The 23733-nt window shown below is 32.5% G+C and overlaps 1 protein-coding gene across 1 annotated transcript; it reads left to right on the top strand.

Annotated features, from left to right (window-relative positions):
* Positions 1-19855: 19855 nt before the first annotated feature.
* On the top strand, positions 19856-22594 carry LOC112782784 (nematode resistance protein-like HSPRO2). Its single transcript, XM_025825366.3, has one exon. It carries the CDS (start codon positions 20908-20910, stop codon positions 22336-22338), a length of 1431 nt encoding a protein of 476 aa, XP_025681151.1. The 5' UTR covers positions 19856-20907; the 3' UTR covers positions 22339-22594.
* The last annotated feature ends 1139 nt before the right edge of the window (positions 22595-23733 follow it).

Genomic DNA, 23733 nt, shown 5'->3' with positions numbered 1-23733 from the left:
TTCTTCTTTGCAGCCCGAAGTGTCTTCATAGCGGCCGACTTGGGAGCCATCTTTTCTGCACAATACAAAAGTCGAGTTACGATTAGTCATGGAAACCATTTTCATAAAATGATTATAAAATGGAAAAGAAAACTACCTAGCCCAAACTGAAGTTGGCTTGGATTTCCTAAATATCTTTTAGTATCCAGATAAGGAGCTCGACCCCAACACTCTTGGAACAACCCGACTACACTCTCCTCAATTTCATCTAAATTATTTAGATTATACTTAACAATCATAGGTTTCTCTTTCCAGTATAAAGGAAAGAACGGCCCATTCCTTTCACTCGAAAAGAAAGGTTGGACACCCTTGATGAATCCACATTTCAGGGTATTTATTTGCTCTAATTGGGTGGTTCATCAACTTTTCTTACATTTATTCAATGAATTAGCTTGGTTTTGTAAATTCTCCATAAATTGTGCATAAAAGTGAAAACATGCTTTTAGGCCCCTATTTGCTAAATTTTTATCCACCTTAATTCCATTTGATGCCTTGATGTGTTTGTTGAGTGCTTTCAGATTTACAAGGCTAATATGGATTGAAGAAGTGAGGAAAAAGCATGAAAAAGTGGAAAAACCATGAAGAAATGGAGTTTGGAGCTTTTCAGCAAGTGAGCGCAAGCACAAGTATGCGTGCGTTCGCACAAGTGAGAGTCAGCAAGTGTGCATGCACACAACCTTATGTGCGTACGGAAAAGTGAAGGAATAGAAAGTGTGCGTACGCACATGTCTGTGCGTATGCACAGGTCCCAGCAGGTGACCTCATTAATGCAATTCGCTGGCTGCAAATTTTGGGACCCCAAAACCCAATCCAACTCATTTCTGCAGCTATTTTCAACCCTAATCCAAGAGGAGGTAAGGGGGAGCATTTAGTTTTATGTTTTGTTATATTGTAGGGTATTTTCTAAAGAAAGAAGCTCCCCCTTCTCTCTAGAAATTAGGTTTTCTTAGTTAATTTCTCTTTAATTTCTGTCTTCAATTCTTGTTTTAATGTAGATTCCTTTATGTTTTCATACTCTTTTATCTTGATCTTCTTCATTTCTCTTGTTATTTTCGTTATTTTGTCACTTTTATGTTATGAACACTCTTGTTGATTTTAATTTCAATTAATGCAAATTTATGTTTCCATGTTATTATTGCTCTCTTTAGTTGTTATTGTTATTTTATTGCACTTGGTAGCTTTAGATTTTATTATTATTGCAATTTAATATGCTTTTATTTTCATGTACTCTAAGTGTTTGATAAAAATGCTTGGCTTAGTTTTTGTTTAGTTTTTATTCACTCTTGGCTTGGAATTAAAGACTTTATTTGGTGGCCCTTGAGTCACTGATGTCCATTCTTGATTGATATATTAGGATAGTTAGTTGATTTGGTTTCCACTAACTCTAAGTCTCCTATTAATAGAGTTGACTAGGACTTGTGGATTGAAATCAACTATACCTATTTGACTTATCCTCGATGTTAGGGTTAACTAATTAACTCTTCATAATCATCATGTGTTTGTGGTCAATGGCTAGGATAGGTAACCTTAGCTGTCAATCCTTACCAAGAGGTTTTCTAGCATTTGAAATTTCCTTTCCCTTGATTACTTGCCTTTGAATTTAATTACTTTCATTTAATTCCTTGCATGCTCATTTACCTTCTTGCTATTTACATTTCTTGCTTCTCTTGCCATCCAACCCCGATTTTCTAATAGCCAATAGTTGATCACTTAATTGCAACTCCTAGAGAAGACGACCCGGGATTTAAAATTCCCAGTTATTTTGTATTGATTGTGACAATTCTTTGATTTAAATTTGATTGTTGGTCGATTATTGGGTTGGGACTATACTTGCAATGCCAATCTTATTTTGAGAAAATTTCCTAACCCGCTTTAGGCCATCACCAAATTTTTGGCGCCGTTTCCGGAGACTTGCAATGGTGTTATGTTATTCGCTATTGTAAATATGTTAATATGTAAATAGCTTACTTTTTGGTTGTGTTTTGTTTTTGTTAATGGTTGGGATTGGCATCCCGGAGGACATTGGAAATTCAAGCATTGGTGGGGAAGTCAAGCACAAGCCATCATGGCAAGGGCTCTCCCAATTGTCTAACTTAAAGATAATAAATGAAAGTGCTAGGTGGGAGACACCCCACCATGGTAACCCCTTTCTAACCCTCTCTTTGATATAATTTTAATTCATTGCATGTTGTTTCTTGGAGATAGCTTAGGTTTTAGCTTAATTTCAAGCTTAATTTGATTAGATTTTAGTTTTGATCATGTGTTCTTGAGGAATAATATATTTTGGGGTTGAAAAGCTATTTTGGATGTCAAGTTTGGTGCCTTAAGGCACTAAAAATTTTGGAAAAAAAGGGCATGTGCGTGCGCACACACCTGTCCGTACGCACACCTCCCTCAAAATCTGCATTCTGTGTGTACGCAACAACCTATGTGTACGCACACTCATTAACACAACCCCTATTCAGAGTGCTCGCACGCCTTGTGCGTGGGCACCCCTTTGCATTTTGTGCTCTATGCGTGCGCACCAGCTTGTGTGTACGCACACAACCCCAACTTTTGCGTTTTGTGCACACGCACCCCCCTGTGCGTGCGCACGCCAGCTTATACCCCTTCTACTGGGAGTGCTCGCACACCTTGTGCGTCCGCATCCCCTTCCTTTTGCGTTCCGTGCGTACGCACGGACCTGTGTGCGTATGCACACACGTCGAGATAGCTGGCAATTTTGACGTTTCATTTTCTCGAAAAAAAAATCTCTCTTTCTGTGTGTGAGCACACATGTGATGTGTGCTCGCACACATTGATTTCCACCTTCTGCCCAGAGCGTTCGCACACCTAGGTGCGTGCGTACAACCCATTTTACACCTTTTGTGTGTACACATGGCCCTGTGTGCGTACGCACGACCCTGTTTTCTCACCACTATACTTCTTTTCTTCTCTTATCTCTATTTCTTATCTTCTTTTCTCTTCTCTTCTCTTCTTTTCCTCTTCTAACCATCATCCATCACTATCATTCATCATCCACCATATTCACCTTTAGTTAGTTAGTTAGTTAGTGTTTGGTTAGTTAGTTAGTTTAATTTTCTATTTTGGTGCTAAGTGTTGGATGATTGAGTTGATTGGTTGATTCTGTTGAGATTTTGCTGCTGAATTGTTGATATTGTTGTTGCTAAATATTGTTAGATATCTTTATTGAGGTTATAAATTGTTACTTGGTATTGAGTTCTTCATGGTTAATTTTGTGCATACCAAGTACTTATAACATTGCCTTTGAGAATGCTTTTGGATTTCTAAATTGCATGTTTTAGCCACCATGTGATTTGATTTTATTATCTATCATTAGGCACTTTGTTTTTAGTTGATGCATTTTTTGTTAGGTGATACCTGTTATGATTTATTTTTATTTAAGTCACCTATTTGATGCATGAACATAAGGAATTATGAAATTAGACCAAAAGCTTACCTAATGACACTTTTTGAGCTTTTTAAACTTTGTGGAATATGCTTGCCATGTTTTTCACTTCATGTCAATTAGGTGTCGCTTCATTATCCAATTCACAATTTCTTGTTTCTTGCTTGAATGCTCTTGTACTTCTTCATTACTTGTTTGTTTACCTTAACATACAAGTTTCCTTTTTAAAGTATTTCAAGCATTACTAGAATGAGTTAAGTGCATGTTCTTTTGTGTAATTGGGACATAGCTTTCCATGCTAGTGTGTGTTTTCTAAACCGCGCAACTTAGAATACACACACTTGTTTCTTTCATGTCACAAACTAACTTATTCACCCATTTTAGTGAATATCACCTCATTCCAACAACATATGCTCCCTTGCTTTTGCATCTACTCATCTTACTATCCTATTTTCTATCTTTCATGAGTGAGTCATCATAAGCAACAAGGAAGCGGGAGAAAGAGCATTCAACAGCCAATTGATCCACCAGCTGAAGGTGGCAATCCGAAGTCATTTTACCCCCTTACTCGCCTTTGGATGCACCGAGGACCATGCAACCCTTTAAGTGTGCGGAGGTCGTCACCGATCAACCATCTTGGGTGACAAACTCTAATCCTAACACTTTCACATTCTTTTTGAATTTTTAGTTGCATTTTTTGTCTTGGTTTGTATATATTTTAGAGCTTTAATTACATTCTTTCTTAGTTTATTGCATGTCTCTACATACATATATGAAATTTTCCAAGAAAAATAATTTTATAGGGCATTGACATCCTAATTGATTTGAGTTGGAACTTTTGATTGAAACTTTCTTAAAAAATATTGTGGAATATGTTTTTGAGCTAAGAACACATAAGCATGTGAGTTTTGAGCCTCATTGTGTGGTTGCATCATATAACCACTATTTTCATTCTTGTGTGTGTTATTCTCTTTTTTATGATTGCAATCTTTGATTTGTTTGATTTTTTATGTCCATTGTTTGATGCATATATGCACTTACATGATTGAGATCATCTTTTCATTAGGCTCACTTGTCCCAAATAGCCTACCTTTTATCCGCCATTGTTAGCCAACTTTGAGCCTATGTTAATCCCCTTTTGCTCTTAATTTTAGCACATCATTAACCCTGAGTGAAAAATAATAAATATCCTTCAATTGGATCTTTGATTAGCTTAGGCTAGTGAGAGTGTCTATCATCTAAGTGTGGGAAAGTTTGGAAACTTTGGTTGAGGTAAAAGTGAATTTTTATACTTTTATTAAAAATCTTGGGAATTCAGTACATACTCATGCATTAAATACTTAAACTATATGCATTGACACTTTTGTATAGATTTTGTATTGCAAAAGAGAGAGAAAGAGAGAGAGAGAGAGAGAGAGAGCGAGAGAGAGAGAGAGAGAAAAGAAGAGAAAAGGAAAATAATAAAAAGGGGACAAAATGCCCCAATGTTTGAAAAATAAAAGAACAATGCATATGTGACATGAATTGAAAGAATGCATGAGTATGTGAAAGAGTTAGGAGAGAGCTTAAGTTAGTCAAAGATTCAAATTTTAAGCTCACTTTGCCATATATACATCCTTACCGTTACCCTAGCCCCATTACAACCATGAAAAGTCCTCATGATATTTGCATGCATACATTAAATAATTATTGATTGTTAGATGAAAAATAAATCTTAGAAAGCCTGATTAGAAGAGAGTTGAGCGAATTAACCATAAACAATTGAGCGATTAGAGTGTATACGCATCCGGTGAGGGGTTCGATTGCTCAAATTCTATGTTTCCACCTTTGATTATCTCCTTTCTTGCAAGTTGTTAATTCTTCTCAATAACTCTAATCAATTATGGATTTGACTTGGTTATGATTTCTTTAGCCCTTATGTTCATATATGCTTTTTTAGAAATTGATTTATTTTGACTAAGTGGTTGCATTCATTTAGATAAATTGCATATAGGTAGTTTCCTTGCATTGAATAAATGTAATACCCCTTGTTTCTTTCTTGAGTATAGTATGAGAACATGTTATTGTCTAAGTGTGGGGATGTGATGAATCCACATTTTCTGGTATTTATTTGCTCTAATTGGGTGGATTTCATCAACTTTTCTTGCCTTTATTCAATGAAATAGCTTGGTTTTGTAAATTCTCCACAAATTGTGCTCAAAAGTGAAAACATGCTTTTTAGTCCCCTATTTGCTAAATTTTTCTCCACTTTAATTCCATTTGATGCCTTGATGTGTTTGTTGAGTGCTTTCAGGTTTACAAGGCTAATATGGATTGAAGAAGTGAGAAAAAAGTATGTAAAAGTGGAAAAAACATGAAGAAATAAAGTTTGGAGCTTTTTAGCAAGTGTGTGCACACACAAGTATGCGTGAATACGCACAAGTGAGAGTCAGCAAGTGTGCGTGCGCACAACCTTATGTGCGTACGCACAAGTGAAGGAATAGAAAGTGTGCGTACGCACAGGTCCCAGCACGTGACCTCATTAATGCAATTCGTTGGCTGTGAATTTTGGACCCCCAAAATCCAATTCAACTCATTTCTGAAGCTATTTCAACCCTAATCCAAGAGGAGGCAAGGGGGGAGCATTTAGTTTTATGTTTTGTTATGTTGTAGGGTATTTTCTAGAGATAGAAGCTCCCCCTTCTCTCTAGAAATTAGGTTTTTTTAGTTAATTTCTCTTTAATTTCAGTCTTCAATTCTTGTTTTAATGTAGTTTCCTTTATGTTTTCATACTCTTTTGTCTTGATCTTCTTCATTTCTCTTGTTATTTCCTTTATTTTGTCACTTTTATGTTATGAACACTCTTGTTAATTTTAATTTCAATTAATGCAAATTTATGTTTCCATGTTATTATTGCTCTCTTTAGTTGTTATTGTTATTTTATTGTACTTAGTAGCTTTAGATTTTATTATTATTGCAATTTAATATGCTTTTATTTTCATGTACTTCAAGTGTTTGATAAAAATGCTTGGCTTATTTTTTGTTTAGTTTTTATTCACTCTTGGCTTGGAATTGAAGACTTTGGTGACCCTTGAGTCATTGATGTCCATTCTTGATTGATATATTCGGGTAGTTAATTGATTTGATTTCCACTAACTCTAAGTCTTCCATTAATAGAGTTGACTAGGACTTGTGGATTGAAATCAACTATACCTATTTGACTTATCCTCGATGTTAGGGTTAACTAATTAACTCTTCATAATCATCATATGTTTGTGGTCAATGGCTAGGATAGGTAACCTTAGCTGTCAATCCTTGCCAAGAGGTTTTCTAGCATTTGAATTTTCCTTTCCCTTGATTACTTGCCTTTGAATTTAATTACTTTCATTTAATTCCTTGCATGCTCATTTACCTTCTTGCTATTTACATTTCTTGCTTCTTTTTCCATCCAACCCCGATTTTCTAATAGCCAATAATTGATCACTTAATTGTAACTCCTAGGAAAGACGACCCGGAATTTAAAACTCCCAGTTATTTTGTATTGATTATGACAATCCTTTGATTTAAATTTGATTGTTGGCCAATTGTTGGGTTGGGACTATACTTGCAACACCAATCTTATTTTGAGAAAATTTTCTAACCCGCTTTAGGCCATCACCAACCCTCTACAGCACAATCCTTAAAAAAAATAATTCTTAAAATCATGAAAGGACTCGTCAAAGATGGTAAAAACTTTGCTACTCTGAATAGCTCAAAAAGAGATGCAACCTTGTTTTTTGGAGCTAAAGGACTTGGTGAGGACAAAAAGATAAAAGGAGACCTTGCGAGAAGGTCGGACATCAAGTTTCCGATAAAGAAGTTGGTATATTTTCAAAAATTTAAGGACCTCGAACTCAAAATCAGAGAAGCGAATGGTAACTCCTATTTTTTTTTAAAAAGCAATCATACACATATATGAAATGACGTTCTGACCTATCAAGTCAGGAAAAACAAACCCTCTCCTTAAGATCGGGAACTAAGATCTCATACCTATGCTCATCCTCTCGACTTTCACATAACCTATGGTGCCAGTGAAAGCTCTCGGCATACTTTCTATCAATAATAGGGATAGGAGTAAGAACAGATATATCTATCCAAGTCAGGTGTGATGAAACTTTAGAGAACATATTGTGAATAACTGACCAAGACATACAAGCTATACCTACAATACAACAAATAAGGAAAATGTCACAACAGGAAGTTGGGTAACAATCACAAGAAGTAGGATCATCATCCACAACACCAACAAAAGATAATAGTTCTTACATTTTCTCATACACACAAACTATCGTCACATTGTGAGATATAGAAATGGCACCATCTTTTAACATATAAAGTGGCAACATTTGGGGACAACACAGGCATAAAAATCCCACATGCAGATTCACCAGTAACTGTAAGAATCGCTACTAATTAATCATTTAATTGAATAATTAATATTGCCCAAAATAGGATCCAAAAATTTAGAATGAGAATTTGAGGATTTAAATATGATTTTTGGAATCAGTAGATTTTTCTAAGTCAAAAATGTATTTTCGGCAAAAAATCGAGCAAAACCGTGAACCGGTTTAAGTCTGTCCGGTATTGGGTGAGGAAAATTTAAAACAGTAGAAAACCTTAGGAAAATGTTTAAATTCAAAAACCGGGCATTAGTTTTAAAGGTTTGGCCCAAAGTTGGGCCAAATGGGGAAAAAACTCTAACGGGTTGGGCCCAAGCCCAAAATATAAAACCCTCTTTAATGAACCCATTCAGCACACAACACTCTCATAAACACACCCACACAGCTGAGAAGAGAAGAGAGAAGAAACCCCCATTGTCACTATTCACATAGAACTTTCCAAGCTCATAACTTGAGCTACGAAGCTTCAATCGCCGCACCGTTTGTGGCCACGTGATCCTTGTGAAGAGCTCTACAAAGAAACTAGTAAGGAAATCATGAAATCCTTCTCAGTTCTTCCTTCCAAAATTTTGAGTTTTTAGGATTTTGTATTGAGTGAAATTTTGTGATTTTGGGTGTTTAGGTACACTCTAGCACTTGATTACCATTGGGTTTGGCTTCCAAAAATTTTGGGTAAGGTGATTAAATTCAAATCTCTTGTGGTTTTGTGGATTTGATGAACCCTAGGATGAATTGTTGCAAATTATGTGTATATAAATTGAGATTGTGATTGTTGGCAATTGATTGGAGCTTTGGAATTGAGTTGATGCTTGTTGGAGTTGATTGGTAGCTTGGATTGTGGTTGGAAGCTTAACTTGTGCTCAATTGGGGTTTTGTACATACTGAGAATCGGCTAAGGTATGGTTTCGGTTTCCTCTATGTAATATATAATATTTCTGGACACTTAGGCTAGTGACCCAAAGGATAGAATTAAATTAAATTAGTTGTTGGAATTGTTATATGATGATGTATGATGATTTGATGATTTGATGATTTGGGTAGTTGATGAATTGAAATGTTGATGATATTGAAGATTGAGATTGAAATTGATTATGATGATTGTTGGAAATGGTCGAATGATATTTGATTAATGTGTTGGTTGAAAAATGAATATATTATTATGTATTTGATAATGGGAATTGATTATTGCATAAGGTGGAGTGGTGAATTGAGGTATGAAAAATGGTAAAATTTGATGTGGGATGGAGTAATATGGTTTTGGTTTGGTTTTGGTTGTGAGAATTGAAAAATTGAGAATCTTGTGAATTTTGGTAAAAACTAGTTTTTAGTGAACTTTGACAGGTCATAACTTGTGCCTTAGTTTTCAAATTTTGTTGAAATTTGTTTAGAATTAAAGTTCATTAAAAGATCTTCAAATTGATGTAAACTTTGTAAAATTTGGATTTTTGTAGAGGAAGTTATGATCATTCAAAGTTTGGTGTCAAAATCTGAATTCTGTTCATGCTACAGAATTTGGGATTTCTGGTAGGTGTGCGCACGCACAGCCTTGTGGGCACGCACACCCCATGAATTTTTGAACCTATGCACACGCACAACCTTGTGCGCACGCACACACCGGGACATGGCTACTGATGGGAGCGCTAGCACGCCCTGTGCGCACACATAACCAACGAAGTTCTGCAAGTTGTGTGCACGCACAGCCCTGTGCGCACGCACACGTTGGAAGGTTTCTGTTGAGAGCCTTCGCATGCCTTGTGCGAGCGAACAGAATTAGAATATTTTGTACTTGTTCGTACACACACCTCTATGCGTACGCACACATTTGAAAATCCTCCTGGGCGTGTGCACGCACACCCCTGTGAGTACGTACAAGCCCTGTTTTTCAACTAAAATTCTGTTTTGAACTATTTCACCTTCTAAACAAGCTTGTAAACTTCGACGACACCTATTTTAGATTCTTTGGCTTATTTTTGGGTATTAAAACATGAGAGAGGTCCTAGGAGATTTAATTTGGTATTACCTTGAAAAGTTAGAAAATGGAGGCTTAGGTTTCTGATGTATTGAGAATGGGTTTGGTAGAGTGAGAAGGAAGAATGGTATATAAATTGAGAAATTGATGAACTAATGAGTTCGGAATGGAAATGTTGAATTGGCAGTGGTTGAGATGAGTCGAGGACTCGGAATGAAATAATGGATCCATGATATACTGAAAAATATTTTCTGAAAACCATTGAACTACTATTTTATACTGAGATTGTTAAGACGCTATGTGCTCGGTAGGGACGGCGGTTGGATCCCGCCTGCTTGCGTTGAGATGTGAGGTCCGTGGCAAGAGTATCCCGCTCGCATCCCTTCGGATCACTAGAGTGTGCAGGCACAAAATTCTGGACGGTGTTCCGAGCACCATATCTCGAGGGTTCCCAATTATGATTCCGAAGGGCGACATCTCCATGGAGATGTGTCGGGTTGGCAGTTGAACCAACAATGTGATATCACAGCCTATAGGACAGGCATTGATCATGTGTATCTTCTATCTGTTTGTTTGCTTTGCCGACTTGTAATTTCTTGCCTAATTGTAAAACATGCCTAATTGCCTACTTGAATTACTTGCCATATATGCCTATACTTGTGTTTTACTTGCATTGATATTATTTGTGTTTTCTAATGGGATTGAGGAGGTTCGGAAGGCGTAGCAATGGGATCGCATGGAGGATAGGTTGGTGAAGGCTGTGGGACAGCGGAGAACTATTAGATTAGAAAATCCTTTAAGTTAGATTACCTCTTTTTATTATGTTAAGGTTTTAAGTTATGCTTTACTGTTTTAGTTATGCTTTAAGATGAATCTTGTGATGGATATGAAGTTCTAGGATTTCCTCTGGCGTCCCGGAGTCTTATATCTTATATCACTGGGAACTGTTACCATACTGAAAACCGTATTCTGTTGTTGTTTTTCAGATGCAGGTCGCAACCCACCTCGGTGAGTTGTTTCGATGGTGACAGAGCGGAGGATCCTGGACATGTCTTAGAGTCTTTTTGCTTATTTTGTTTATATCTCTCATCTTTTGTATTTACTTTTGCCTAGAGGCTTATCTTTGAGAGAAAAACTTGTAGAAGCTGTTTTTAACTTTCAGACTTATGTATTGTCTATATATAGCTAGCCGGCTTAAACTCCGCGAGTCGTGGCTAGACCTTTATACTATTATACTCTTTTATTTTGTTATATTATATCTTTTTCTTGTGTGCTAAGTTTGTAGCTTCGTGTGTATGTTTTGCACTTTTCAAATCCTGTTTTTGAGCTATATCCTTTATCGGGCTTCTAGACTATATTAATTCTTTCTATATATTATATGTATGAGTTTAGGACTGTCGTAACCTTTGATTAACCTTTGCTTTACGATGCGAGATAAAGATTAGGATAATTAGGGTGTTACAGTAACAGTAACAAATAAAGACCTGGACCAATTCAAAATTTCCAAGGCTAAGCCTATTTTCAAAAATATTTGCCAATACCGATAAAAATGACGACACCATTCAGAAATTCAAGAATGAGAAAGCAAGAAAATATTCAATTAAACAACACAAAAAAGACAAAGTAGAATGCAAGAAACAGAGCAAGAAAAAGGGGATAAAGAACCAACCTTGAAGAAGTGCGAAACAAAGAGCACTTCAAACGGTAAAACACGAATGTTCCTCTTCAAACTGTGAACAAAGTCCTCTAAGCTTCAAGATGAAGAAACCTTGAACACAATAAGCAAGTACATGAAAGGGAGATGAAAGGACTGAAGAAGGAGAAAAGGGTGCAAGCATTTCAGAAGAAAAGGGAAAAAGAAAGAAAGAGAAGAGAATTGAATATTTATAAGGCACTAGGGGCGAAAGTGTCATTTTGCATCCCTCATTAATGACATGCGCGAAACTGCCAACGTAACGTATGCCATGTCGTAAAGAGACATAACGTTTCAAAGTTTTCAAAAACACGTCGAGTATCCGACCTACTGAAGGCAGTATACCCGATATAGGAAACCGAGCCTACTAATGCTCGAGCTTGACTTCATAAAAGCTTGGACTCAAGCAGAGGCACTATTCATACCCTGGCCCAAAAATATAGCCAGGCCCAAAATGAATAAAGGCACACTCAAGAGATCTTGCCTCCTCTACACCTACCCGACCTTATAGAGGTTGGGTGGGACGACAATAGTTCAACATTACTTATCTAAATAAGTAACTAACTGTTAAGATATCTCTCATTTATCTAGACGGGAGATCTCAACAACTTTCCAAGATAAAAGGAATGATCATCCATCATCAAAGGTGGATCTACTCTAAAAAGGTGGTTATCATTTCTACTATAAATACACTAACAATCTCAGGTATAATCAAAATCCAATCTAATAAAAGCATGCTTCAAACCCATGCTAACTTAGGCAATCGAAGTCTCTTGTAGGTACTACCCCCCACCTCCTCACGAAGAATTCGAACGGCGGCACCTAAGCTTCAATACATGTCGAATGCTGCCTCAGAAGGAGTATGGACCTTACGTCCAGGCCCAAATACAACCCAGTTTTAGGTAACCCCGGGAACAGTATCTTTGGTTGATATATGAGTCAGTTAAGAATGAATCACTAAATAGTAGACAAATAAGTTGTGTTATAGCAAAACATTACATGTTCACATATATGAAGTCAGAAACTAAAGTTAGAGATCATTTGGTATTCAGATTCTGACTTTGTTGGATGTCAAGGCAATTTTGATCCACTGCAGGTATATTCATATGTTCATTGAAAGAGTTCTTTAAAAAATTTTGAGAATTTTATGAATAATAGATGTTTTATAGAAATAAAGTAGTTTTTATGAAAATTTTGGGTGTCATATTATTTTATGATATATTGTTTCAATGGGAGTGTGCATTTGGATGCTCATATGGTTTAGAGAAATTTATGGATAATAGATGTTTTTGCAGAAATAAAGTATTTAGTTTTGTTTCACTTTGACTCATGATCTTGTAAAGTTTATTAAAGTTAGACCAGTTGAAAATAGGCATGCATGATATTATTTTCGCATGTAATTTCTAAATTTTCTCATCTAAATTTGATGTGTGTCGTTCAGTATATTAGTATGATGATAATCGTGGTTTCATCACAACACTAACGTGATAAAAGTTGCGGTAATTCCATAACTGATATATGAGACGGACCAGATTGTTAAAGTAATCAGGAAAATAACATTCTGATGCGTGTATAAAGTTTATAAGATGTGATTATGTTAGGATATATATATATATAAAAGGAGATTGTTAGGAAATTATTAATTTTTTAATTTATTTATGGATAATATGTATATCAATCATAATCACAAAATTAAGTTATTTTACATTAAATGACTTATATAACAGTGATGTCATTTATTTTCATAAATGCTGAATTAAATAAGTCATTATTACTTTTGATTTGAAATAAAATGATATTAAAACCAAGTATACTATTTTATTTAGACTTTAGGATTTAATGGGTGTCACACTCAAATATAAATAATGACTTCAAGGTTTTGGTCTCCAACACATCAAAACCATCTCTATAGCTCTTTTTTCATTAGAGGAGTTGCAATTCAGCCCTATTAGGAATACACACAAAAAATTTTGGTTGAGGAAGATCAAAGAACTAAAATCTTCTAATTTTGCTCATGAATTTAGGTACGCTTCTGCATTCAGGTATTTCTTTCTTATGATTTAACATGGATAGTTAAAGAATTCTAAAAATTTCTAACTTAAAACACCTTTCTGTGTCACGGTTAAAATATTTTAGTGCTATTTTCTGATAATTCTTCTTGTTTCACCCTCTGAACAAGAATTTGTGTCACGGTTAGAAAATTTCGATGTCAAAATAAAAAAACTTTTCGTGTCAGATTCAAAACTTTCGGTGTTTTTTTTTATAATTCTGCACAATTCAAATTCAAATTATTCTTTTTCTTAAAGGAATGACTATGGGTACAAAATATGCGAAAAAGAAAATGTGCGATGTACACACATTGTGTGAGTAATTTTTATTAAATTTGGATCAATTTTGTTGAATTTAGTTGACAAAAATACTTGAATATATAATCAGACCACAAATTGAAATAAGTGATTTTGGAGATAAAAAATTATTATTATACTTATATAAAAAGTAATTTTATAAATTTATATTTAACTTTTATAACTTCAAACATTCTTTTCAATTTAACTGAATTTTTAAAGGTTGAAAATTGGAAATAATTTTATTTTTTTTACATTTAATATTTGTTGGTAGAGAGAATATTTAACATTTTTAAACCTATGAGCTCTAAGTAAGTATAGAAAAATTATACTATTTGAGTTATAATTAATTTTAAAAAAAATGTAATTAATGTTATGTACTCTTTATGTATTCTTACATAATTAATTATTATCAATATTAAACTAATAAAAAATAATTTAAATAACATTTATCATATAATTAATTATTTAAAAAATTTATACGAACAAAAAAATAAATTTAATTTTTTATTAATCATTAAATTTTGGCTGATCCATTTGCCATGAAGATAGAGACGTGAGGTCACATGGTAAAACTTAAAGAAGAAGCATCCGATTAAATTAAAGAAAGATAGCATCCGATCCAAACCAGAGATACGTATGCTAAAACTCACTAGGAGATAAACTCTACCGAATGATTAATGATATCAATTTGTATTGGGAAGTCACAAAAAGATTTTTTTATACGTTTTGGTAGCTTTTTAGGATATAAACTTTGTTTTGTTCGACTTCTTATCGGCTAGTACATCTTTTTATTATAAAAAAATTAAAATAAAATATTTATATTTTTGCCATGGAAAGAAAGAAAGTATCGATACTGTTACGTTGATTATATATGAAAAAATTGTATTTCCGAGAAAAACTAGCCTTTAACTCAAATTAGAATTCATCCTAACTGCATGCATCATTCCAGCCATTTCTATTCATAAGTCGGCGATTTTTGTTGGTCATGAAGAAGATTGACATTACAAAATGCTTGTAATAAATTATATATTTATTGAAATAGAATAAATTTAAAATATTATAATATATACAGAAAAATTATTTATTATATAAAGTTTATAAAAAATATTTTTAAGATTAATTTTAAATTTTTTTAAATTATAATTAGTGTACTCTTCTAATTTCTAAGATTACTTATACTTCACTTATTATTTATTGTAAAAAAAATAATTTTTTTTAAATATATTAGTATCTGTTTAGTTTTAATTTTATACCTCGTTAAAAAATACTTCTAAAATAAAATTTCTTTTATCTTTTTTTTAATATTTTGATTACAAATCTTTTAAGAAAAAATATATTTTATATCTTTAATTGTCTTAATTTTTTAATCTTAAATTTTATTTCGTTTCAATTTACTTCTACATTTTATTTTGTGTTAATTTTATCCTTACTTCAATTTAATCAAAGAACATTAAATCCTAATAAAATAAAATTAAAATTAAATAAAATAAAATAAAATAAAATTTAAGAATAAAATTAAAATAATCCTCAAATTGTATATATAAAGTGTATTTTTAATTTAATTCCAATATTCAACTATATAATTTCTAGAAACAGCGATGAGCTAAAGAAATATACACGTGAAAGATAAAGATCAAATTTTGTATTGACATTAAAAAATGCTTGTAATAAATTATATATTCATTGAAATGGAACAAATTTAAAATGGTGTAATATATACGAAAAAATTATTTATTATTTAAAATTTACAGAAAATATCTCTAAGACCAATTCTAAACTTCTCTAAATTACAGTTAGTGTACTCTTCTAATTTTTAATCTTATTTGTACTTTACTTATCACTTATTGTAATAAAAAATTAGGTTTTTTCAAATATATTAGTGTCTGTTTGGTTTTAATTTTCTGCCTTATTAAACAATGCTTCTAAAATCAAATCCTTTTTAACTTTTTTTTTAATAATTTGATTACAAATTTTGTAGGAGAAAAATATACTTTTTTAATCTTAAATTTCATTTCATTTCGATTTACTTTCAACATTTTATTTTGTGTTAATTTTATCCTTACTTCAATTTAATTAAAGAACATTAAATTCTAGTAAAATAAAATTAAAATTAAATAAAGTTAAATAAATAAAATTTAAGAATAAAATTAAAATAATCCTCAAGTTGCATATATAAAGTGTATTTTTAGTTTAATTCCAATTTTCAGCTATACAATTTTTAAAACAGCGATGAGCTAAAGAAGTATACGCATAAAAGATAAAGATCAAATTTTTTTTTTGACAGTCAAAAATGCTTGTAATAGCCAATGAGTTATAGTTCAAATGACATAATCTCCCCCTATTCAATTAAGAGGTTGCGGGTTTGAGTCTCTTATCTTTAGTAAAAAAAAGTGCTTGTAATAAATTATATATCTATTGAAATGGAAGAAATTTAAAATGTTGTAATATACACGGACAAATTATTTCTTATATAAAGTTTATAGAAAATATTTTTAAAACCAATTCTAAATTTCTCTAAGTTATAATTAGTGTGCTCTTTTAATTTCTAAGATTACCTGTACTTTACTTATCACTCATTTGTAATAAAAAATAAGCTTTTTTTAATATATAAGTGTCTGTTTGGATTTAATTTTCTGCCCCCATTCAAAAATATTTCTAAAATCAAATGTCTTTTTACCCTTTTTTTTTTTTAATAATTTGATTACAGATTTTGTAAGAGAAAAATAGACTTTATATCTTTAATTGTCTTAATTTTTTAATCTTAAATTTTATTTCGTTTCAATTTACTTTCAACATTTTATTTTTTGTTAATTTTATCCGACCTTCAATTTAATTAAAGAACATTAAATCTTAATAAAATAAAAATAAATAAAATAAAATTTAAAAATAAAAAAATCCTCAAGTTACATGTATAAAATGTACTTTTAATTTAATTTCAATTTTTAACTATATAATCTTTAAAAACAATAATGAACTAAACAAATATACATATAAAAGATAAAAATTAAATTTTTTACTGACATTAAAAAATGCTTTTAATAAATTATATATTTATTAAAATGGAACAAATTTAAAAGGTTGTAACATATACGAAAAAATTATTTATTATATAAACTTTACAGAAAATATTTATAAGAGCAACTCTGAACTTCTCTAAGTTATAATTAGTATACTCTTGTAATTTCTAAGATTACTTATACTTCATTTATCATTTATTGTAATAAAAAATATTTTTTTTTAAATATGAAAGTGTTTATTTGGTTTTAATTTTCTGCCCCGTTAAAAAATACTTCTAGAATAAAATCCATTTTTAACTTTTTTTTAATAATTTGATTACAAATTTTTTTAAGAGAAAAATATACTTTATGTTTTCAATTATCTTAATTTTTTAATCTTAGATGTCATTTGGTTTCAATTTACTTTCAACAATTTATTTTGTGTTAATTTTATCCTTACTTCAATTTAATTAAAAAACATTAAATCCTAATAAAATAAAATTAAAATTAAATAAAATTACAAAAAATAAAATTTAAGAATAAAATTAAAATAATCCTTAAGTTTCATATATAAAATGTACTTTTTAATTTAATTCTAATTTTTAACTGTATAATCTTTAAAAACAGTAATGAACTAAAGAAGTATACACGTAAAAGATAAAGATTAAATTATATTAAAAAAATAATTAATTTATATCTTAAAAAATATATTAAAAATATGATAATAAAAAATTTTAAAATGTGTCTTTAAACCATAGATTAACAAAACCTATTAAAAATTAATCACAAAATTAATTATATATACTATAAAATACATATCTAAATAAAAATAAATATTAAAAAATATGGGGAATGGAGAGTGATACTGATATAGTAATACATGTTAAGATAAAGGAAGCAAGAAAGGAAGAAATAAGAATAAGTGGATGTGGACACGGCGCAGCCTTTTAAATTTCGTCTATCCCGGAAGCCACGCCTTAATTCGCGATTTCCGCCCACTAATGAGGTAATAATTCCAACTTCTTTGATTACGGCTTTATTCTCCCCACTCCCTTGTGACCGTAGCAAATCACCGTTTAATTCAATTCATGCACCCATTCCCATACCACACGCACCTAGTCTTGTCTCTATTATTTCCCTTCTGTCATTAGCTCACCTCCAAATAACAAATATAATATGACGTAGATTTTTTTAATAGTATTTAAAATAATTTTTTATTTTAATAAATAATAATATATACTATTTTAAATTCATCTTAAAAATATATATTAAAAATAAAATTAGATATAGTGACACGTGATATTATTTAAATATGTTTAAAATATATCTAAATTTTTTTTATTTTTTATTAAGACATATTAAAATACAGTTAAATACAAAAAATATATATGTCAAACAAATATCAATGATTTGTGATGTCATTTAATTACATGTCCAAATAGTTGTTATATTTATGCATTGCAAACATATTAATTCAAGGCATAATGGTAGTTTACTTTGCATTTCATTCACAATCAAATCATACACAAACTACCATTAAACCAAGTTGGTTCCTACAGCTTGTTAACAAAATACAGACCACATATCATAATCACATTCTTTTACCTTAAACCCTCTCTATCTTTATTCCAAAACAAAAAAAAACAAAAAAAAATTTATTTTTTATATAACTTTGTTAGTGATATGTTAAAAGAGTTGATAGTAGAATAAAATTGAATTAATTTTAAAAGATTGTAGAAACAAATAGAACAATTTAAATATTAAAAATTTTTTTGAGATTTATCCCAAACAATAACAAATCAAAAAAATTTTAACAGTAAAAACAAAATATATATAAAATAATAGTAATTTTTTGGTTTAAGTACTTTATTAGTTCTTATACTTTACTAAATTTTTAGTTAAGTTTTTATAGTCTAAAAATTTATTATATTAGGTAAAAAAATTTAATTAAATCCTTCAAGTTGTCATCTTTTAGAAAATATACACTAATACTAAAATTTTTTTTAAAATATTTTATAATTCATCCTACATTAAATATAAAAACAAATGTTAAAAACAAAATTAAAAAGAACATAATTAAAATTTTTTATCTAATATAGAGACTCGATATAATTACAAATTTTTAAATTATAAAGACCTAAATAAAAATTTAATAAATATATAAAAATTAATAAAATAATTAAAATTAATTTTTATAATTATATTTTATTATTGTAAAATATAATTAATTTTTAAATTATTTAACTAACAAATTAAAACACTGAAATAGTAACTTAAATAATAACATATATTTTAGAATTTGATTATTCTAAGTTTTATAGTTAAAAAAAAATTGAATAATTTTTATGAAACAACTCTTTATAATATTCATCATTTAGAAAGTTCTTTCTACTGATGTAGTTGCTACAACAAAATTAAAGCTAATTTAAAAAAAAAAAAAACCGTACCGGATAAACAATATTTTTTCAAGTCTTAACCAATATTTAATATAGAACACCAATTCTATTTAAGTTCGAAAATTGATCATGAAAATATATATCTAAAATAAAATTCTCAAATTGACTATCAAATACTAAAAATAGAGTAAAAAAATTCTAATGGGACCAAATTAATTAATTTAATGAGACAAATAATTATATTGTTATATACTATTCAAAAAAATTTTGAAGTATAGTGGAGACACTTGTCTCCACATCTTAATACATAAATCCGTCTTTCAATTCCAAATATTAAAGATAAAATAATATTTTATTCTAAAAAATTGAAAATAATTTTTTTTGAATTTATCTATAAAACACATGTTAAGATTATAAAATAAAATTTTTTTATTAAAATATAAAAATTTAAATTTTTAATTTATTTATTTTGTATTTATTAAATAAAAATATTTAAAATTTTTTATTAGTGATAAATTTATTATGTTTTCTTAAAATACATATTAGTTAAACTTAATTTTTAACTAATAATTAATTAAAAATTTTTTCTTTGCAATAATAATTTAAATATTTAATCTTTATCCGTCTATTATTTTATTAATTATTAATTATAAATTTAATTCGCAGTGAAACTCTATCTTTATCCACACATTTAATTAAACCGGTTCCGTTTCCAAAGAGAAATATTTATATTTTAAACGTAGTTTGGAAATGTCTAAAGAGAAAATAAAAAAAAAAAGAGAAAAAAAACTCAGCATTAACAATCAAACAAATTGGTCATTAGTATACTTCAGCGTAAAAATTAGAAAAGGCAAGTGGTGGTGCAGCTGGATATTTTAGTTGAGTCGATATTAGAGATGAGATGGTACCAAAAGTGGAAAAAGCCCAACCATTGCTTCACACAAGAGGGCACCTAGTGATTGGCCACAATGTCAAAAAAAGTGGTACCCAAGCTGCGAAACACCACACAACTCGCAATATATACCAATTCAACAGGTCTAACCTTCGACGACCCCACTAGTAATTCATTCTACTAATCTTCCTTTGACCAAATTAAATTTCTAGATTTCTATTCTAAACAAAGATATCAACAACACTATTCTAGTTCCACGGTTCAACGTAAACAGACAACTATTTTCATTCTTTCCTCCCTTACTCCCCCATGTTAGGTGTTTTGGATAAGCTTCAACCTTCATGTGCCGCTCCCATCCTTCCTCTCCTTTTCCTCCATTCAATCCAATTTAAAATTTTATTCTAATTTTATATTCATTAACATAAACAAAACTCCTCGTCTTAATTCACGTACTTGCTTACTTACCAAAACCTCTCTGTTAATGCTTGAAAAAAAAGGCAAGTTTTATTATATTGTGGATAATTTGAAAATCATTTTCCACACCAAGCCGACTTTCAAATTCCTCGTTCTCCATGCTGCCAGTCCACGCGTCTTTCCTCACTGTCTCTCTCTCACATCCATTTCCACATCTATAAATACCGGTCCTCTCTTCACTTGAACATTTCAATTATTCCACAGCCCAAATTAAAAACCTACAACCCTATCCAAATACATCACACACATCAAAATCTATTTTGTCTCTGAAAAATGGTTGATTTGCATTGGAAAACAAACATGGTCAACTCCGACATGTCATCAAATTCTCCAAAACTTTCTAAGCCCTCACAGTCACCGCGCGGTCCCTCTCTGCATGTTCCATTCCCCACCACAACAGACTTCTCCCCCGCACCTCCTCCGCTCTGTGCCGCCTACGACCAATACCTCCGCCTCCCGGACCTCCGAAAACTGTGGTCCCACAGAGACTTCCCAACCTGGAACAACGAGCCAATCCTAAAACCCGCTTTGCAAGCTCTTGAAATCTCGTTCCGGTTCCTCTCCACTGTGTCATCGGATCCAAGACCTTACGCAAACCTAAGAGAATGGAACCGTAAGATTGAGTCACTCGCCACGTGTCAGATCGAGATCATATCTATTCTCTGCGACGACGAGGAGCAAGACACGGAAACACGTGGCACCGCACCAACCGCTAATCTCGCAGAATCCGGTAACAGAATTAGTTACAGCGAGTCCAGCCTGCTCCCGAGACTCGCCACGTGGCGGAGATCGAAGGACGCAGCTCAGAGGATCCTCCTCACCGTGGAGTGCCAGATGACAAGGTGTCCGTACACTTTGGGCCTAGGTGAGCCCAATCTCTCGGGAAAGCCCAGTCTCCTTTACGATGCGGTTTGCAGGCCCAGAGAACTCCACACGCTCCAGGCGACGCCGTTGGAGGGGAACTACGAGAACGTGAACGTTCATGCGGCGCACCAGATCTTGGAATCGTGGATCCGCGTAATGCAGAAGCTTCTCGAACGAATTGCTGGATCAATCGAAGGGAGGAAGTTCGAGAAGGCCGCGAGTGATCTCGACGCGGTGGAGCGGATCTGGAAGCTTCTGGAAGAAGTTATGGATGTCCACATGGCTATGGATCCTAACGATTTCTTGAAACTGATGAAGAGCCAGCTGGCAATGAGGTCGTTGAAAAACGGTTGCGTCGGCGAAACGGTGCCGTTTTGTTTCCGGTCGAGGGAGTTGGTTGAGGTGGCGAGGATGTGTAAGGAGCTGAGGGAGAAGGTGCCGGAAGTAGTCGGAGCGGAGGCGGATCCAACGGGAGGGCCGAGGATTCAGGAGGCAGCGATGAGGCTTTACGCGGCGGCGGCGGAGGAGGAGAGGGAGAAGGTGGAGGTGCTGCAAGGGATGCAGGCGGTGGAGAAGGCTATGAAGGGGTTCTTTTATGGATACAAGCAGATGGTGGCGGCGGTTATGGGGAACGTGGAGGCGACTGGGAACCGAGTTGGGATGGGTTGCGAGGGTGGTGACTCATTGACTCAGATATTTATGGAGCCTACTTATTTTCCAAGCTTGGACGCCGCCAAAACTTTCTTGGGGTACTTTTGGGATAACAAAACTAACAACAATAATAACGATCATGGTAAACGTGTTAATAGTTTTGTTGCCGATAGAAGGATTCGATGCTAGAGAACACTAGCCACGGGTGATGATTGATGAAGAACAAGGTGGTGGTATTTCATTGGGTAACAGTTCAATCTTAGATCATTAGTGATAGATGAAGCTTAGGGAACGGGAAAAAAAAAGGAAAGTATTTATAGTTTTACTTAAAGTTTGAAAGAAAGAGGAGTGAGTACAATTTTGTAACGGGTTGTTGTACACTTGTATAATTACATGTTCTGCCAATCTTTTTATAATAAAGACAATTTTTTTTTTTTTTTAAGAATGTGTCCATATTTTGTTAATATTATGAGTTATAATTTGTGTTCATTAATTAGTACTTAATAACTATATCTAAAGAGGATACCGATGGGAGAGAGTGGCGATGAGTACATGAGGGTGAAACACGGTGAGGTAGCCAGTAAAACTGGCAGAAGCAATAAAGGAGAGAGTGAGAGAAGGTTTGTGCAAGATGTTAAAGGGAGGGAAGAGGGAGGGAGAGGGTGATCAGATCAATCTCAAAACTAATTGTATTGCGTGTGATTTTTTAGCAACTTATAACTAAGAACGCGTCACTTGGTAGGTGATTGACTGATCGCTTGGCAAAAGTTATAGAAAAGCAAAAAGACAAAGATTTATCGAGTGTGATATCTATTGAAGAAGGTAAGACTATCCTTATAACTTCGTATAAGGATACTAATGTGATAAAGATGTTGGAAAAAAAATATGAATTACACTACGATCACTAACAGGGTGCGGAGGTTAAAGGGAGGTTATGACATTCTTGATGTGGGAATAGTTATTTCTTAGTGAAATCTGATTTGGTAGAAGATCGTGTAAACGTGTTTCTTAGAGGGCCTTGGATGTTAGGGGATTATTATTTAGCAGTGAAGCCTTGGACATCTAAATTTAGATTCGGTGAAGGATCATTTGGATTTACCCCCATATGGATACGTATAAACGGCTTGCTATATGGTACTATGATGAAGATGCAATTATGAGGATATATGCGGCGATTGGAAATCCTATTAAAATATATTTAGCAACAAAACTAGTTAAAAGAGGAAGGTATACACGAGCGTGCGTTTTGGTTGACCTTGGGGTTCCGGTCATGAGAAAAATCAAGGTTGATGGTGTCTATTTTGATGTTGAGTATGAAAACTTGAGTTATATATATCTGAGAAGTGTAGTTGTTTTGGCCACATTGCACATGACTGCGAGAAACCGAGAGTCAAGAAAATGGCATAGCCAGAGCTGTTGCAACTGGTAGAGCTTGTTCTAGAAACAATGGTAAGAGAAATAATACGAGGGTGGAAGGTTTAGTTTTTGAATTTGGAAACCCTAAAAATCTCATGCAAGAGCAAAGTGAGAAGACGACGTTGCATGAAGAAACTAACTCACATGCAAAGAGTGATGGTTGGACTA

Source organism: Arachis hypogaea, chromosome 20 (genome assembly GCF_003086295.3).
Source record: "Arachis hypogaea cultivar Tifrunner chromosome 20, arahy.Tifrunner.gnm2.J5K5, whole genome shotgun sequence".
NCBI classification, from domain to species: Eukaryota; Viridiplantae; Streptophyta; class Magnoliopsida; order Fabales; family Fabaceae; genus Arachis; species Arachis hypogaea.
This window is presented reverse-complemented; position numbering and strand designations above follow the sequence as displayed.

Coding starts and splice junctions, on each gene's coding strand:
- LOC112782784 (XM_025825366.3), top strand. CDS start 20,908: ATGGTTGATTTGCATTGGAAAACAAACATGGTCAACTCCGACATGTCA.